A 12,693-nucleotide genomic window follows, 5' to 3' on the forward strand; every position below is an offset into this window, starting at 1 on the left:
TCACTGATTGACTGCCACACTGCTATTTTTTGAACACACCCCTTTCAACTAATTGGCCAATTGCACAGCCTTAAAAGCTGCATATCACGAATGCTGGGTCTTGTTGGTTTTCTGAGAATCTACTGCACCTACTGGTACCTTGTTTGCCATGTAGCAATAAAAAAATAAACTAAAAACCTGAATTAATCTGGTTAGTCACATTGGACTGCTATTATTTTGAACACTACTGTACGTGGGAAGGTAATTGTTAATTCTTAGTCGTAAAGTAATATTTATGTACATTTATATATTTATGCCATCCCAAAAGCACTATATATATTTTGTGTGATAAACCTCAATGTCCCATGTGGTTATGAGAAATTATGCCTTACATGAGGGCTAAACACGGTAATTAGTTGTCAGTAATTGGATCTTGGATCTCAATGTGCATTGTAGGTAGAAGAGTGAAGAAAAATGATGCAAGTCTAGGAAATGAGGTTATTTATAGCGCATATAAGACTAATTGTGTTTTTTATGTTTTCCTGAAGGTCACTGACGTCAGGTAGCTCCGTGACGTGTCAGCCAATTAGGAATTCCAGCTGCTTTATGAGTCTAATTTCCTGTAGTATTTTAAAAAAATGTGTCACTTTCTAAATATGTTTCTAAACGTGCAGGGAGAAACCACTGCTAAACCCCCAGCACTGCCCGAACAGGACGTTACAGGAGGTGCAAAGTCTCTCTGTGCACTAAAAAGCTCAGGAATTTATCAACGCACTCCCTTTCAAATTCCTCAGCGTTCTTCTCATTTTCCTTCCCTTCCTCTTCCCTGGCCCGGCTGGAAGAAGGGAAGAAGGGAGGGAGGGAGCAGGGCTGTGGGTCGGTGTGTTTATGTAAGCTCTAAATGAGCATGTTTTCCCCGACTGGGCTCTCTGTGTCTGTGCCAGGGCTGCATGTGACCGTATAAGGATGGGGAGTCACATCGACCAGGGCCCCCCTCCCCCTCCCCCTCCCCCTCTTCCTTTCTCTCTGAACGTCAGCAACTTCAACTCAAGGCGATGTTTTTAACTCCCTTTTCCTCTTTTACACTTTTAGCCGCTTCTTCCTCTCCCAAACATCACCCTCACTAACCCCGTCCCCCCACCACCTCTCCAAACACTTGTTCTTCTTATTATTATTTTGACATAATCCAAAGCAAGCCTCCATCTTTTCCTTTTCTTTCTCACTCTCCCAGGCCAGCGGTGGACAGTTAGGGTGAGGGAGAGGGAACGTTTATGCAGGCATGGATCCAGTATACACTCAGGAAATGCTTAACTGTGGCACTAACTGAGCTATTCTGAGTGAAGCAGAGAGAAAAGGTTCAGTGGCTTTATGAACTCAGACACCTTGAAGGATAATTCTCCTGTTCTTGGGTCCTACTGTTGTAATTTGGGCCCATTCCTTCAGGTAATAATAACTCCATATGAGCTCTGGTAATGCAGCAACATCACACCAGATCAGACCCACACTGTGTTGTCATCCGCCATTACAGTTTCCTGAGCAACTTCTTTAATTCAACTTTGACCTAATTTGTTGTGTAAAGCTTCAGGCTCATATTAGTTTTTTTTCCAAATGTCTGGTGTAAGAAAAATATGATACACCATAGTTTGGCAATATTTTGTTTTGTGATACCGTATCAATTGTCTAAAACAGTGAATCAAGTTTTATTTCAGCATTAACACGCAAAGATTTTGTACAGATTGCACAGATAGTAGTGCTATGATGTTGGAGGTTACAGGGACAACAATGAAATGCATTCTAAAACAATAACAATGCATTTAAAAATAATAAAAAATTGCATGGTTTCTTTTGGATTGATCAGACCGGGACCTGACTGGGGCGGTTTGCAGCTGAGTGCGAAGCGGTTAGGATGAGAGTCAGCACCTCCAAGTCTGAGGCCATGGTTCTCTGCCAGAAAACGGTGGACTGCCCCCTCTGGGTGGAGAGAGGTGCTGCCTCAAGTTCTCGGGGGTCTTGTTCACGAGTGAGGGTAGAACGGAGCGTGAGATGGACAGGCGGTTTAATGCGCCGTCAGCAGTGATGCAGGCGTTGTACTGGACCGTCATGGAGAAGAAGGAGCTGAGCCGGAAGCTCTCGATTTACCGGTCCATCTACGTTCCAACCCTCACCTATGGCCACAAGCTTTGGGTAGTGACCGTAAAAAACCAGATCGTGGATACAAGCGGCTGAAATGAGCTTCCTCTGTAGGGTGGCTGAGCTCAGCCTTAGAGATAGGGTGAGGAGCTCAGACATCCGGAGGGAGCTCGGAGTAGAGCCGCTGCTCCTTCACGTCGAAAGGAACTAGCTGAGGTGGTTTAGGCATCTGGTAAGGATATCTCCCGGGCGCCTCCTGTTAGAGGTGTTCTGGGCACGTCCAACTGGTAGGAGGCCCCGGGGAAGACCCAGAACGCCTCGGGGTCCCCCAGGAGGAGCTGGACGTTGTGGCTGGGGAGAGGGACGTCTGGAATGACCTGCTCAACCTGCTCCCCACATAAGCAAAGGAAAATGGATGGATGGATGGACAAAATTGCAACTCAGACTTTGAGTACGACGATGTGTCCTTTATACTATGACAGTTGTCCTTAAATTAGATCTATCGCAATATACTGAATTGTAACCCTTTTCATGATGCTGCCATACCACCTGATTCTTGCCATCCACAGCCATAGTCATTTATTACAAAAGTGTGTGTTGCAAGAAGATAGTCAATAAGTAGTGCGAAGAGGAAAAGAGAAAAGGTGTAGCCAATGTGTTACAGTATCCTGGCGAGCTAACGCAGAGTTACAAGTGTGGTTGTTCAGATCAGCTTCAGTTGTGTCAGATCTTAAAGACGAGTGGCGGGTGGGCTGAGTTTGTTTGGCAACTTCAAATAAAGTGGTTTAGATACTTTGACTAAAATGATTCAACTGTTGTCTTGTTGTTAGCCTGGCTGACAGTCTGACTTTTCTTGTTTTATTTGTCTAGTTGGACCTTGCAGCGATGGCACCATGTGACCAGATTTCAGAAATGACTTTGGGGATTACATTGTTATCATAACTGAATTCATTTCCAAAGCTATTTTAAAAAGTCTGAGTTATTATTTAATTTCCTCTTCCTCTGGTGAATATAAATAATATGTCTACAAACATCTTACATTTTAGCCTATTTAAAAAAAAAAAAAGGTTTTAAAAAAAGAAGCAACCCAGCCAGGTTTCTGTGCAGTGACAAACATGCAGCTCAGCGTTCTGCAGCAGAACATTTTCACAGCCTCGTCCCTTCACACGGAACAAATTACACCGCTCCTGCTGATCAAAGGGCCTGCTGTGGACGTTACCCACTCCTCATTTCTAGATGCTCCTCGAGTAATGCCATTACTGTGACCTGCACATGTGACTCACAGGTACAGTACATGTGTCGACAGCAGCAGCACAAGAACAAAGATATTTTCCCACAAGACCTGATAAAAAAAACATAAAAAGTGTTTGCAGATTTGATAGATACAAGTCTTAATGTATTATGTGCTTTCTGTAACCCATTCTAAACTGCATTTCTGCAAAAGTCTATATAGCCGTGATGAGCTGTGCCGGCTTTTCTCTTCTGGACATTCATACTGATTCCGCGATGGCGTTATATTGGCGTCCAGTCACATTGCAGTCCGCCATCGCAGAATGAAGTGGGAGGAGACAATAGTGGCAGGTAACAGTAGCACAGTGCTAGTAGGCTGCAGCAGCATTTTTGTACATTATTGTACAATTTCGTTTCTCGCTGTAGAGATTCTACATACTCAACCAAAGTTGTTCTGCATTTTGCTGAACATGATTCGATTACTGTCAGACTCAAGTGAGAGTCAGTTTCTGCCTGTTTTGCCGGTCCACACTGATCCCGCCTCGAAGAGTCTCGCCAATTTTATGCTTCTGTCACTACCTCCGAAGGCATTACAGAGCCGGGATCACTTGATCCCCTCATCACGCTTCTGGCACATTCAGTTTGCAGGCAAAACTTCATTTGAAACGGCAGTCTTAAAGGGGCTTTTGAGTCAGCTTCGAAGTTGGGTGGTCAAATAATATTTTTAAAGGCCAATCAAAAAAAATTAGGTTCATTTTTGGCGATGTGCACACTTTAGATGCTGGGAATCCCTTACATTTACGTTTTGGGGCCAGTAGCACATCTTAAAAAGGATTCAGAGCAGCTCTTCTTCTCTCCATTTTTCATTAATCAGCGAGCCTGCCAGCATTCCTGCCTCTCGGAGGAACCACGCTGTCCTACTGAACTTCAGATGAGCAGTGAATGTGCGTAGCAGAGCGAGAGTGAAAGAAAGAGAGGGTGACACAAAAACTGAGTAAAAAGAGAGAAAGTAAAAAAAAAAAAAAGCCTCTGCACAGTTCAACACTGGTTGAGCCAAGCAGACAAGAGCTACTGGCAGCGAAGCCAGTGAACTGAGACAGAGAGAGCTCCTCTGTACTGACATCAACATGCCTCACACACAGACGCTTGAGACACTGCAGCTGCTCTGTTCAGTGTGTGTGTGTGTGTGTGTGTGTGTGTGTGTGTGTGTGTGTATGTGCTCAGCTCCCCGCCTATGGTTTGGAAGTGGAAAGCCTTGGAGGGGAGGGGTGGGATGAGTCATCATACACAGGGAGGGACCAGACTGGAGTTCATGGGTCAGAGGGAGAGTCCTGCCTCTCGCCGTCAAATAAAGGGTCTCAAACAGTCCCCCCAGTTTCCTCATCCAGCTTGCAGTTCACTGTGTTTTCACGGTTTCTGGCTCTAACGTCTGCTAGACGCTGCTTGCTGGCGTAACTCGCCACCCAGAGGGCCAAAACTCACTGTCAAACGTCAGGCTTTCAGCCTAAGTGGGGATGACGCAAGGCTCTGCAATAAAACCAGAGCGTAAGTCAAGTTAATGGCAGAGCGGCGCTGTCCACTGACAGCTGTGGCAGCTGCTATTACATAATCCTGTACATTGACCAGGATCTTATGTTGCATGCTGCTGCTCAGACTGGTATTGTGTGCTAATTATATGGGTGCCATGGTTTTCATTAAGGCATTGTGCACTATCCATACAGACTGCCTTTGTGTTTGCTTCTATTCTTTTCAGCCTGTGCACGCACATTTTTCATACATACATGCAAGACTGACATTATCCAATGGCAGCCATCACCACCTCTAGCCCAAATAATTACAGAATACTACCAGAAAAAAGGTATGAATAAAATACATGCTCGAACAGTAAAAAGGTTGAGACAAAATCTATAAAAAAGCAGGCCTGAAAAAGTGTTTGCAGAGTTGATAGACGTCTGATTTTGTCAGTCTAAGCTCCTCCAGAGGAGGTAGATGGTGGGCAGATACACTCATCAGCAGAAAGGCATCCTGCCAGCGCAGCAGCAGCAGCAGCAGCAGCAGTAGCCAAGGCTGTGGCTGATCAGCTGGTTCACATCTTCCCGAAGTGACTTCACACGCTCAGAAAAGACATCACACCATGTTGCATTTCTAAACACTCCTGCCTCTGAAATTAACCATCGCCGTCTAAATAATAGGTTGTAAAAAAAGAAGCATGAAAGTGGTCTCTGGTATGCCGCTCATTGGTTTCTGATTGGATGTTGGCTTGGGTTTACCCACTGCTGCCACATTGGCTGTTAGTGCAGCCAAAAAACTTATATTTGTGCAAGAGCTGGATGGAGCTGGACGTCAATCAATACAGCTGCAAACATGACCAAAAAATGCTTCCTATCAAGCTTTGAGATCTTTTAAATGAAAACACATGAAAAAAGCGCTAAAGATCATAACGCCACCATAATGCCACCATAATGTTTCTTTCTGTCATCAACCATGACCAAAATAACTGCTGCTTTGCTCCTGTTGTGGAAGTCCCAGACACATCTGCCAACCAGACCCCGTCATGTCTGGCCTCATAATATCTTGAAAAACACACAGCTCTGTGAATTTCACCACCTTCTTCAGGAACTGTGTCTGTATGACTGATGCTACAGCACTTCTACAGTGGTATTGAACCTTAAATAAACATATTTTGAGGTGATTTAATTGCAATTAATGCATAAAAATAATGCAGAAGTAACTACATCATGATGCAGATTTGTAAAATGTCTAAATTCATGCTTCGTCAGGTCTGTCCACAGGAGGACAAGCAAAAATCTTTTTAAATCCTTGTTGTCTGAATGGAATTTGGATCGATCAGCGATGTGCATCAATGCTGATAAGGCTTTAAGTGGCACAGCAATTTGCCACAGGGTTGTGCGTTGATGGGGAGTGTCACTCATTGTGTCGTGTTCTTACCAAAATGTAGCAAATGTAGCATTATTAGGCTTTATATTTCAAGGTAGGATCTGTGCCTCGTGATGGAGCTTGTTGCAAGAAACACGGCAGTGGTGTTCAGTGCTTTTGTTTCATTTTGTTGAAAAATGTCAACACGCCTCGTTGCATTGATTTTGTATTTGTACACTTAACCCTCTGAACCCCAAGCTGTTTCACTGCGTTTTTTTGCTCTTTTTACATTTTACTCACTGGGGCCTTTTATTTCACTGCATTTCTAAAGAAACAGCACAATCATGGCTAGAAGTGTGAACTCAAAAATGTATTTTGTGCACAATAATAGTTATAATTACAAAAACACAAGTTGAATAATAATTTCATTATTATTATTATTATTATTTTATAATGATCATTTTTGAAAAAAAATAAATTTATATTTACAACACTTTCCAAGTGCCCACAATTGCCCAAAATGAATATTGGGGGGAAAATGTGAGACTCCACGTGCTATACATATTAATCTTTTTGCATTTTTTACTACCTCTCCTGTCCTGTCCTCTCTGCTCTGTGTAAACAGCCTGCTGTTCTGTCTGATTTTCAGTGAATATTTGTCATGTGACCGTTCATCTCAGCAAAATCAAACTTGGCTTCACAGTTCCGCTGAGGAGTGCAAATGTGAGGTTTTTAAACAGGATCTAGTTATTCCAAACTTTTTTTTGCAACGTTTAATATGAAACATGTAGAAGTGATTTAGACAGAAATGTCACAATTTTAAATTTTGTTTTAGTGACGTCACCTGTGATCCAGTCTGTCAGAAAGTTCAAATTTTAACAATAATGTTTGTTTTTACGGTTTCTTATTAGCATAAACTGTGTATTTTTGGCGTTCTTTTAAAGAAAACACACGTTTCAATGGTGGGGTTCAGAGGGTTAAGTACGTTGCTTGGAGTCAGCATCGAGTAGCTCCTGTAGCAGGTGCAGCTTCAGATATTTCCACAGTGGCTCCAACATGCAGAGTTGCGGATTGCAGCTTTAAAAGCAACACTAACACAGCATCACAGTGTTTCTCTTCACTGTGGCTGCATCTGATCAAAGCCCCCAGAGTCCAAGCTCAGCATTATCTGTTGCAGCAGAGGCCAAAGGCGCCATTAGGCATCCTTCCCACTCTGTGCTGCACACACATACACACACACGTGCTCTGAACCCTACGTTCAGGCAAGATGCCCAAAAACTTCAGGAAGGGAATTGGAGCAGCAGCGAGTTTTGAGCGTCACAGTGACACTGAGCTGTCTCAAACAAATGCTGCAGCTCCAAAAATTCTCATGTGTCACAACATGGGGCCCATGATAAAAAAAACACACAATCAGCATGATGTAAACAATGACCGCTGGTATTCTGATGAGCTACTGTAACAGCAGCTTTGTGCTTCAAGCTCGTCATTGTTCCCGTATATACAGATGTACAGTAAGCCTGCGGTGTTAGTTTGCTTCCACAAGGCCACAACCGCTCTATGTTTCAGAGAGTACTCACCTGATTCCACATCACACAACACTTCTATAGACTCCACAACAAGACATATCATCTTTTTTATTCCACACATTCTTCTTCCTTAAACCTCACCATCCCTGAAACATGTTTTCTTTAAAAGGTTGCCACAATTCACCTCACATATTCCTAATCATCAATTTATTCATATGAAGATATGAAGCCAGGCACCACACCCATTCTCTATGTTTTGCTCCCAAAATACAGTAGGGACTTTTATGCATATAATGTGGGACTGCCCCAAGATTTATAACTTTTGGAATTGGAATTGTTGTACGGACACTGTTGCATGTAATTGACTTTAAACTACCCATGGACCCTGCTTTACATCTTCTGGATGATGACTCTCAAATTTGAATGAATGAAAGGTCTAGAAAAGTTTGGCTTGCAGGTCTGACCGCGGCCAAAAAAATGGTTGTACAGGTTTGGCTTCCTCCCCTCAACTTATCGCTGGAACACTGCTTATGTTTCTGGACATTCTTTTTCTTGAACTTTCCTCTGCAAGGACAAATGGCGCAAAACCAAGGACGATGCAAACCTGGTGCAATGGAATTACTAGAGTTAAGGATTTTTTACTCAAGAAAAACTAATGGTCTTGTTTGTGTAATTGTTTGTGAACTGTTGTGATTGTTATTTGATTCCCATGTAGAGGGGTGGGGGGAGGGAGGGTAAATTCAAAGGTTATGCTTTCAGATAGATATCAGATATTCTCTGTCGTTTGTATCGATGCATACATATACCTGTGAAAATCAATAAAAGATGAGTACCAAAAAAAAAAGGTCGCCACAATTATACCGTTTGTCGTAAAAAGAATCATGGTCGTATAGGATACTTGCTCATACTCACTAAAACTCAAGAAGTAATCAAGCTTAGACCATGAACACAACGCCCATGTTTGTGCTGGATTCTCCATCCACTTGGTTCAGCCGGAACAAGCCTGCATCATGATGCATCTCTTGTCGTTTTTCCCCCCAACCTGAGAAGCTCTCCTCAAATGCTTTCTGCTTTCTTTTTTCACATATGCAGTAGTACTTCCTGAAGACTATAAACAGACTTCATGTGTAAAATTGGCGCACTTACCCTTTAAGGTCACTTTCACAACCCAAGTCTGTTTGACTAGTCCAAATCAGAGTGAAACTGGACACTTTTGGTTTGTTAGTCTGGTTTTGTTTTCATAGTGCAGAAATGTAAGTGGTACCTCGACTCTGCACTGATCTATCATGCGCACAAATCTTTTCTCCTCCAGTTGATCTTGAATGATTTTATAAGCATCTTTTTTTGTGGACTTTATTCATCATTTCCTGTATGTGTTCAGCCCAGATGTCGAGCAAACATCAGACTTCAGCAGAAGTCAAAGTCACTGAGCACCTGTTGCTCTGTGTACATCTCATAAAATGCCAGCGCATTGGTTCATTTCCCGTAACTGGCTCGGATACCCTTCACACGTTTACGTTCGGCAGTAGGGTTCGTTTGGACACGGACCGAGACCCCCTCTCACAAGTGGTCTTGGAGAAGAACACGATTGGATCGTTCACAAGCGACCAAACGAACCGTAACAAGGATTTAACCGCACCAGAGTTTGATTGAAACAGACTAAACTTTGGGTTGTGAAAGTGCCCTACCTGACTGTAGATGACCTTCTGGTATAAACACACAAAGGTATCAAAAACAATTGTCCCTCTGATCATTTGAAAACACTTTCTTTTTGTTTATCAGCCTTTATGCAGTTATAAAGCTCATTTTGATCACATGATCATTGATTAAAAAACGCTAACCCTGTTATTAGAGGTCTTAGTCTGACCTGGCGTAAACTCTGCCTAACAATAAGCTGCATTGGACAACAGAGGCAGTGTCCCTCCTGCTGCAACCCTCCTGTGCTCAAACCAGGGCACTCGGCTCTTTGCCAGAGTGCAGGGCTTAAAAGGTGATTAGGTGGAGATTTGGTGTCCCCTTCCTGTATAGCCAAACGCTCTGACTCAGCTGACAGGAGCGCAGACGCCGCCCCTGGAGGCCGCTTCCTGGACATCTGAACTCCCTGTGGCAGGCCAAGGTCGACTGCAGCGGTGCCTGGTGGAAATCCTGAGTCAGAGTGGGCACGGCCACCGGAGCGCGAAACCACAGAGCCTGACGTGACAAAAACAGCTATCTGAGCAACACACGCTGCTTTTAGCTGCCGTTTGCACGTGCATCTGATTCTGCCAGGCGTGGCAGGAGCAGCTCGACTCATAACCCCCTCAATTAGCAGCTTTGCAAGGGGGCTACTTATCATGCACCACCCGTCGTCTATAAAGCTCCCCGGTGTTCCCCTGCACAGCTGATTGTAGTCAGGGGCTTTCCAGTCTGCAACAAACAGCTGCCGCGGGAAACACAGCCGGCACAGAAACCTTCTAAATACACAGACAAACTTGCCTAACCATAGCACAAAGAGGATTTGCATCGCAAAACACCGCTATAGCCTGCCTGACCCTTGTACCGAGGCAGAGGGGGAAGCTAGAAGCTGGACTCCAAAAAATACCTCAGAAATCTACTTACAAACCAGCAGCACATACTGTACATCAGCTCATCACATCGGAGATAAAAACCAAAACACACTTAACTTTCAACCCTCGTCAGGCCTCTGGCATGACTGAGACTACATTCCAAAGCATCAGTCATGTGTCCAGTCTCAACAGAGAGGAGCTCTAATCTGCCACGGAGGGCTTTGTGGAAAAATCAAGTCCATATTAATCCGATTAGCTCCAAGGTGCAGAGCTCCGGGGGAGGAATGATGTGTCGTAATGCATTGATGACATCTCTTTTCTGGTCCAAATCATGTGAGAATGAGCAGCATGGTAAAAGAGGAAACAGCCTCTCAACAGACTGTAAGGTTAAAGGTCAGAGTCAAGATATGGCTGACAGGGAAGTGATTATTTTACCATTGAATTACTAAATGTGTAGTCAAATGCATTTTGAGTGTGTACTGTAAATTACTGTATAGTTTAAATGATCCAGTCGCAGGTATCTGAATAGTTTGTGATTGTCTCCGTACCTTTCTTGAACTTGTGGATGGGAAGTTTCTTCAGCTGATCTTTGCGCAGGCGGCTCCTCCGAGCCCTGTGTCGGTCCTGGACAAACTTGGTGATCTAGGAAAAAATAGGTGAGAATCCTTTTGAAATCAGTTTGCAAAACACACACACACACACACACACACACACACAACATCCTTCTTGTCCAGGTGTTGAGTCAAAAAACAACAACCTTGTAACTGTGATTTCTATCACTTTCTAAACTGCAATGTTTTCCTCCAAATTGGATGCAAGACGATACCTGACGAAGAGCCAATCTGGACTCCAAATGCTACCTTAGTAGGAGAATGTGCTTTGCATTAAAACGGAGATTTACTTACCATGAAAACAACGATGAGGATGAGGCAGATTCCCACGATGATGAGGAAGGGGATCAGGTAGTATTCCAGCGGCAGGCTGAAGTCTGGCATGAGGACCACATGTCCCCTAGAAGACAAGCAGAGCCATTGTCAGGTGTTGGCAGGTAATAAAACACACTGAGGCACGGCAGCATTTCACTACGCCTCGTCGTTTTGGCTTGCAGAGATTCATTTTGGTGTTGTTCAAAAACTGTCACATATAAGCTGCACTATCAACATAATGATAATTCACGCTAGTTAGTGGGATCAGCATCTTCTCACAGAACTCCCTCTGCAGCTAAAATATCTGTGCAGCAGTCAAATGAGTTACAGCCAACTTGGTCCACGCTGACAAAACTCTGCCAATACCATGTTTGGTGTTATTCCTCTGCAAGACTTGGGAATAAACCTCATGTATTTGGATGGTATCTGACAAGCACACACACACACACTCACACATATGCACTCACATACCAGCTGATTTAAAAGTGGAGCACTTTAATGATATGACTCTCAGGCTGAGACACTTCATTACCACCTCAGCAGCAGTGACAACCCATCACAAGACAAATCCTCCGCCTTTATATATATTACAGTCCACGCTGCAGGCATTACTCTACAACAATATTAGATTCAACTCTGATGGAAGGGCCGGACCGTTTTGAGTGAACCCCTAAAACCCCTAAAAAAATGGCCATCTCTTCACAATATCACACTGAGAGACAGAGGAGTAAAAACCTGCTTTTATTTATAATGATGGACTGAAAAAAATGAGATTTAGGCTTGGACTTACCCCTTGTCATATGCAAAGTCTTCTCTCAGAGAGTTGGCCGTCTCCTCGCTCACAAACACTGAGGGGATATCTATCTGCTTCATAACATCCACTAAAAAGGGAAACAATAAGCTGTATTAATACATTGTTTGACTTGAAACATGATGTTTCAACCTGGCATAAGTCCTGTTATCGGAGAAAGACTAGTACAAGATATGTTTCTAGCACAAAAAGTTACTTAAATGTGTAAGAAGTGAACTCACTTTCTTGTTTCTGAGGGTTTTAACCACACCGAGTTTGCTTAGTTCAACCTTTTTTCTTTTTACTTTAGCTGTTTAAGGGCAGAAGGAGTAGGGTTTTTATGTTGCAGTTTGCGAACACAACATTCAAGTTTGGCTCCTCCTCCCCAAAAAGCCTACATATCTAGTTTAACAAGCTAACCGAGCTAACCACCCGCAGTTACCTGCATGAAGCGACCCCCAGAGTCAGTCTCCTTTTTAAAAAAAATGAGCTTTGTCCACTTGTCATTTCGCATCACTATATGTGCGTTTGTTGGGGGCTGCGTTTTCAGAGCTATCTCTTGGATAGTGCTTTTTTACATCTTGCAGCGGGTCACGACGTTTTAAATGACTCTGTGTCAGCGATAGCAATTATTTTGATAATGGCCTTTTTAGGAAAACTGCCTCTTAGATTGTCAGTTTTGGAAATGT

General features: G+C 43.4%; 1 protein-coding gene across 1 annotated transcript in view; it reads right to left on the reverse strand.

Moving 5' to 3' along the window:
- The window catches only part of rnf13 (ring finger protein 13), a 60,500-nt gene that overhangs the window by 3,409 nt on the left and 44,398 nt on the right, over positions 1-12,693 (reverse strand). Inside the window, exons 6-8 of the mRNA XM_059340808.1 lie at positions 12,005-12,095; positions 11,194-11,299; positions 10,837-10,930 (exon numbers count right to left, since the gene is read on the reverse strand). Of these exons, the coding sequence (XP_059196791.1) occupies positions 10,837-10,930; positions 11,194-11,299; positions 12,005-12,095 (291 nt within the window). The remainder of the gene's footprint in view (positions 1-10,836; positions 10,931-11,193; positions 11,300-12,004; positions 12,096-12,693) is intronic.

The sequence above is a fragment of the Centropristis striata genome, chromosome 9, assembly GCF_030273125.1.
Source record: "Centropristis striata isolate RG_2023a ecotype Rhode Island chromosome 9, C.striata_1.0, whole genome shotgun sequence".
Taxonomy (NCBI): Eukaryota; Metazoa; Chordata; class Actinopteri; order Perciformes; family Serranidae; genus Centropristis; species Centropristis striata.